The sequence below is a fragment of the Sinocyclocheilus grahami genome, unplaced genomic scaffold (genome assembly GCF_001515645.1).
Source record: "Sinocyclocheilus grahami isolate Dianchi unplaced genomic scaffold, SAMN03320097.WGS_v1.1 scaffold4363.1, whole genome shotgun sequence".
In the NCBI taxonomy this organism is placed as follows: domain Eukaryota; kingdom Metazoa; phylum Chordata; class Actinopteri; order Cypriniformes; family Cyprinidae; genus Sinocyclocheilus; species Sinocyclocheilus grahami.
The window spans coordinates 1,090-2,663 of NW_015509313.1; the positions used below are offsets into that span (position 1 = coordinate 1,090).

Genomic DNA, 1,574 nt, shown 5'->3' on the forward strand with positions numbered 1-1,574 from the left:
GTCCACACAAGAGCTGTTTTTAGAGGTGACGAGCTCCACCAGTCTGCAGATCTGTAAAGATGTCATGGATGCACTGATAATAGTAAGATATTACTAGTGTTTTGTTTTATATTATATTTTATATTATAAAATGTATTTCATTTTGCATTTTGTTTATTTACATATGAACCAAATTGTATGACAATAGAATCACAACTAAATAATTCCTTCAATCCCAAAATATCAATCCTGCAGTGTCTGTAGTACAAGAGATGGGTGGGATTGGCTGTTTTTTGTTTTTGTTTTTGATTTTTGTTTTCATATTGATTTGTACTAGTATTGCTATGCTGTAAATAATATATAATATTTTATATGAGCTATCCTACTCTACAGTGAAGGCACTGATTTGAGTCTGCGCTGTAAGAGTGCAGGATTGGATTAGCATTGTTATGCTATTTGACTGCACAGCTTTTGAATGCTGATACTCTAGTGGAAGAAATGAGCTCATCTTTCTGCGCGCACACACACAAACACACACACATGTATACAGTGTCTCTGAGGCATTGCACCATCACATAATACAAGTGCAATTCAAGAGCCCCTGGGTGCTGCTGATTTTATCAGTCAAATTGTTTGTTTGGTTTAATTGACGTTCCTAATTTATAGCAAAAACTTAAAAATCCTATTTTTGTAATTGTGTAAAAAGTACCTGACGTGATGGAAAACCGTGAAATGTGACAAGGAAGATAAAACCGAGGATTTGGTTTAGATTGCAGCTGTGAGATTTTCTCCATGATACAAATGACCTGTTCCACTTTTGCATATTCTTCTTTTACGACAGCTCAAATAACTACTAAATATTTTACTATAAAAGACACTCTGAATAATCAGTGCCATTAAATCAGTCATCAAGCTGGGTCATTGCATTCAGTTTATCTGCATTCATTAGCAGTTATGCTATTACTAAGTACCAAGACAATTAAAAAAGGCATCTGTTTTCACATAGGTATCCTCATCCAAAGTCAATTACACAAGCATTCATGGTGGTTAGTAGCGTTTAGCAAGCTATGAATATTTACAGTGGAAAACAGCATCCATGTTTATTAGTGTAATATAAATTTTCTCTGACTATTCTTGTTTCTATTTTAGAAAATGGCAGAGCTTAATAAATTAACCTTTGATGCAAAGGAGGATGTGGGCTCGGATGAAGAGACGGATGTGATTTCAGATCGTCCCGCAGAGGACCTGGTCTCCCCTGAGCTGACCGTACTACAAGTGAAGGTTGTGGACGTAGATGGAAACCTTAAAGTGGTTTACCCATCAAAAACTGACCTGATGTCCGACGTCAGCAATCTAACTGTCATCCGATAACAAAATTCAGCTGTTGGTTTTCTTTCTAAATTTGTAATTCATTTACCCCACTTTCCATACAGTTTTCTCTCTCATCAAATTAAAACTATTAATTCAAATGTTGGATTCAATGGTTCTCATTTACACTCCTATCTTTTGTATGAAAGTTTGTTTCCACCTTAGTGTACAGATTTACACTTCTAATATACACTGAACAAAATTATAAACGCAACACTTTTGTTTTT

At 35.0% G+C, this 1,574-nt stretch overlaps 1 protein-coding gene across 1 annotated transcript; it reads left to right on the forward strand.

The window, feature by feature from the left end:
* The first annotated feature begins 6 nt into the window (after positions 1–6).
* Positions 7–1,430, forward strand: LOC107576800 (leucine-rich repeat-containing protein 47-like). The gene is made up of 2 exons (XM_016262932.1): positions 7–82; positions 1,129–1,430. The coding sequence occupies exons 1-2, from the start codon at positions 65–67 to the stop codon at positions 1,348–1,350; spliced, it is 240 nt and encodes a 79-aa protein (XP_016118418.1). The 5' UTR covers positions 7–64; the 3' UTR covers positions 1,351–1,430.
* The last annotated feature ends 144 nt before the right edge of the window (positions 1,431–1,574 follow it).